At 35.9% G+C, this 4,152-nt stretch overlaps 1 protein-coding gene across 1 annotated transcript in view; it reads left to right on the top strand.

Moving 5' to 3' along the window:
- LOC144439282 (lysosome membrane protein 2-like) overlaps positions 1-4,152 on the top strand; it is an 8,217-nt gene continuing 4,065 nt past the window's right edge. The window contains exons 1-5 of the mRNA XM_078128559.1: positions 1-114; positions 2,246-2,403; positions 2,911-3,052; positions 3,423-3,626; positions 4,019-4,152. The exon at positions 4,019-4,152 is cut by the window's right edge and continues 8 nt beyond it. Of these exons, the coding sequence (XP_077984685.1) occupies positions 1-114; positions 2,246-2,403; positions 2,911-3,052; positions 3,423-3,626; positions 4,019-4,152 (752 nt within the window). The remainder of the gene's footprint in view (positions 115-2,245; positions 2,404-2,910; positions 3,053-3,422; positions 3,627-4,018) is intronic.

Genomic DNA, 4,152 nt, shown 5'->3' with positions numbered 1-4,152 from the left:
ATGTCTCTCTTGGTGTGTTATTCTCTGACGGCCGTTTTTGGTGTCGTACTATTTGGAGTGGGGATCATACTCGTGCCAGTATTTGACCATGTTATACATAGTATGGTGACAGAGGTAAGTTTTGAACCGTAAACAACAATAGGGGGTATTGTTTATGATCTGTCATTATATAACTGAGCTTATATCACATTTCTATTTCCATAGAAAACAATTTAAGATGGTATTCATTCATTCAAGACTTTATAACAGACACACATTCGCATGGCGTCTAGATGTAGCAGTTGTTTATGTATGTGTGTATTTCGTCACGTGACCTATATACCTTTAAAAACTGTTCGCGGTACAGTTAGTATTTGGAAGTTCAGTTACGTAACGTAACCTTCATGACAATAATGTCATTGAATTCATGTATTCTTTTAGTAGATCAGCACAGGTGGTTTGAAGAGACGTCAGTGCTAGTGAGGTGTTAACACTCAGTAAATTTTCGTGTCGCCAACTTCTGCTTTTTTTGAATATCGCGTACGTTAAAATCACCCGATTATATGTACAGTGACCCAGATTTTTGAATATCTACTTGTTTTGGTATTGCATTCTTCCTAGTGTACCCTGTACAAAGTCCGATCCACAGTCACTCGTGAACTAATCTATTCAAGGATGGTCACAATACAAAAAAATAAGTTGGACTTTATTAGTTTTTTATGAATATTTTACCGTCATTTTTTGAATATTCGTAAATACCTAATAACGCCATTATTTAAACAATAATGTACGCCCTCCCAGCCCATAATGGACGAAAGCAAACTTTGAACGACAATGGGCGAGGCGACAGCCGAGCCCATTATGGAGTGCAAAGTTTGCTTTCGTCCATTATGGACAGGGAGGGCGTACATTATTGTTATTATTTTATAGTTTTGCCAATTCCAGTGAATTTGTAGACCGAGAAACGCAAAACAACGTATATATGCACAGCGCTGAACACCGTCTGCCATGTTCGGCCCGGAAGCTGAATACTAATCATAGCGACACACGTACGTACATGTACACACACATATACACTTCAATTGTTTAACATTATCAGTTTTATTATTTTAATTTCAATCAAAAAAAATTATTATGGTGTTTACCCCATAATTTCCCTGTTCTTAAATACCCACACCTTTATTGCCTTACAAACATAAGCCACGATGCCCAATAACGGAGTACATTATCACTAATAATGTACAGCGATGACGTCACAAAATTCACTGGAATTGGCAATGCTATAATATAATTTGTAATATGACGATCCTTGAATAGAATATCAGTTCACAAGTGACCAGGTCCGGCCACCTAATGATCTGATTGATATACATGCAAATGCTCGTTGTTTATTGATGGTAGAAAACTCAAAGTTTCTACTTTGTTTCAAACAACTCTATATTTCATACAAAACTTATTATCGGAAATAATAAGTATATCAGTCGCAGACATAATTACTCTTTTGTCTTCGCTATAATAAATATACAAGACTTCGATGATTTCAGCATGTTAGGCCTAAAAAATAGCAATTTTAGAATAGGTCGGGTAGATTTTTTATCACGTGTGTGGGTGTCTAGTTCACTGAGGTAGTTATGTTTTCCGTTGGTTTCCATATGGTCTCTGTGTTATTGGTTTCTCATCAGATGTACAACCATTACAGATTGGAAGATCAGTTTTATATAATTTGTCTTTTTAAAGTTGATGTCAGGTTCTGAATTCCACATACAATATTTCTCGCGAGACTTCACAATTTTGCATTTTTTAATTTCGCGATGTTATTTTTTTTCTCGAATACGTAAAAAAAGTTTAGGGTCGGCAGTGAAAAACTAGGTGGGGTCGGGTAACCGGAACCATACAATTTGTTTTTAGGGCTTAGCTTTCTATCATGATACGACGAGTTTGCGTGGAAAGGTGCTTAGATATTCACCTTTTCCGATACGTTGGTGTCGTATCACCGTACACAACAAAGGTAGAATCATAGACGTGGACTGTACCTTCTTCCCATAGCTCAGTTATATTTTCAAGGTCTTTGGACTGTTTCGTGACTCACTTTTAACGCTTGCATAGCACAAAATAAGGAATGTATCTATAACACATATCCATCGACCATCACGTAATACACAACGCGCTTTCATAAATGTTTGAACATTTTTCTTAAAATGTGTTTTTGCTACAAGCTGACACAACACTGCTGGTCTGAATACAAGTTCAAATTTCTTTACATCAGCAAATGGTAATAAGTGAATCGTCGATGACGTATGATGATTGGGTGTCTCCGAATACACCCATTTACATGCAGTTTTGGGTTTGGGACCTGAAAAATCCTGCTGAAGTTCTCCAAGGGGAATTGCCATTCTTTGAAGAAAGAGGACCCTACACTTACATGTAAGTATATGTCGAATTTAATCACACATACATATATATATAAACACCTCAGTTGTTTTATAATAAAAAACAAAACAAAAGGAGAACTGACAGAACTTATAACCTATACGGCAATGCATAGATGGTGCTGTTGTAACTTTAAGAACTTGAATGGCGGCTTCCAGACATATAATGCCACAGGGATCATTACTTCTTACCAATAGCTAGACGGCGAATGCTTACACGAGGGCTCGAAGCGTGGCTGAGCAATGTGTACACTTATAGTGAATTCGAACTAGCTGCTAACAGCTAAGAGTAAACATATGCATTGGGAATAAATTACATTCAACATTTATTATATCATCTTTATTGAACATAAAAAATAGTCAAAAACATCTGTAAATCCTCACATCTATGATTCCTGTTCCCTGTGGTAAATAATGCATTGTGTTGCAGTGATATATTTATACATACGTGACAGAAATATATAAGTGAAAGGAGGTTAACTCCATGTAATTCACATTTTAGAGAATCCAGAGAGAAGGAAAATATAACTTGGAATTCCAATGGTACTGTTTCGTATAAAAATAAAATGAAGTTTGTATTTGATCCTTCGTTATCTGTTGGTTCAGAGGACGACATCTTCACGACAGTCAATATTCCACTTGTGGTAAGAACCCCTTATTACTTTGTTCTTATGTATATATAGAAGATGGAACACAAATATATTAAAGTTTATTAAATGTAACAGGCCATGTTCCTGGGACTGTCTGTATTAGGATATGTTAAGTAGAAATTATCGAAGGGTGTAACGGTAACAAGCTCGCAACGCCAAAAATCACTACGTTCACGTGAAAAAAATATTTGTGCGCCCTCTAGTAGCTCAGGAATGTAAATGCGCTATAGCGGTATTATCGTAGACATTTCTCAATGAAAGTACAAAGTTTGTTTATATATTTTTTTAATTTCAACATTGACACCTCACCATTAGCCTTTACTTTAATGCATCTCGTTACATGCCAGCCTTTGTTTCTTTTCAGACTGTGGGGACCATGATACAGCATTATCCGGGAATTGCCAAATTCCTGATTCGTATTCTTAGCCAACTTCTATCCTCTGAGCTTTTCTTAAAATTATCGGTTAAAGATCTGGTATGGGGATATGAAGATCCTATATTCAAACTGATACATTCTCTAACTGGTGACACTCTCGTACCAAGTGCAGAGTTTGGACTTTTTATGGATGTAAGTATAGATATTTGTAATATAACTGTACATTGTGTAGACTTGCAGATTATACTCAAATTCTGCTTTAGCTTTGATGTTTTTGCTGTACAGGATTAGTTTCGTTACACGATACATACATACATACATACATACATACATACATACACACACACACACACACACACACACACATACACACACACATACATGCATACATACATACATACATACATACATACATACATACATACACACACACACATACACATACATACATACATACATACATACATACATACATACATACATACATACATACATACATACATATGTCTCCCTGGATCGTACTCTTGTTCCAACAACTATCACATGTATAATAATGATGAGACTTCGATCGTTTTGTGTTGCAGAAAAACAATTCTTTTGATGGGGTTTACAATGTATTTACCGGTGAAATCGATATTGATAAACTAAATCACGTTGATATGTGGCATGGTAGGCCTAACTTAACCTGGTGGTCAACAGAGGAAGCTAATATGATTAA

Source organism: Glandiceps talaboti, chromosome 8, assembly GCF_964340395.1.
Source record: "Glandiceps talaboti chromosome 8, keGlaTala1.1, whole genome shotgun sequence".
In the NCBI taxonomy this organism is placed as follows: domain Eukaryota; kingdom Metazoa; phylum Hemichordata; class Enteropneusta; family Spengelidae; genus Glandiceps; species Glandiceps talaboti.
The sequence above is the reverse complement of the archived record's forward strand: the minus strand, read 5'-3'. Positions and strand labels throughout refer to the sequence as shown.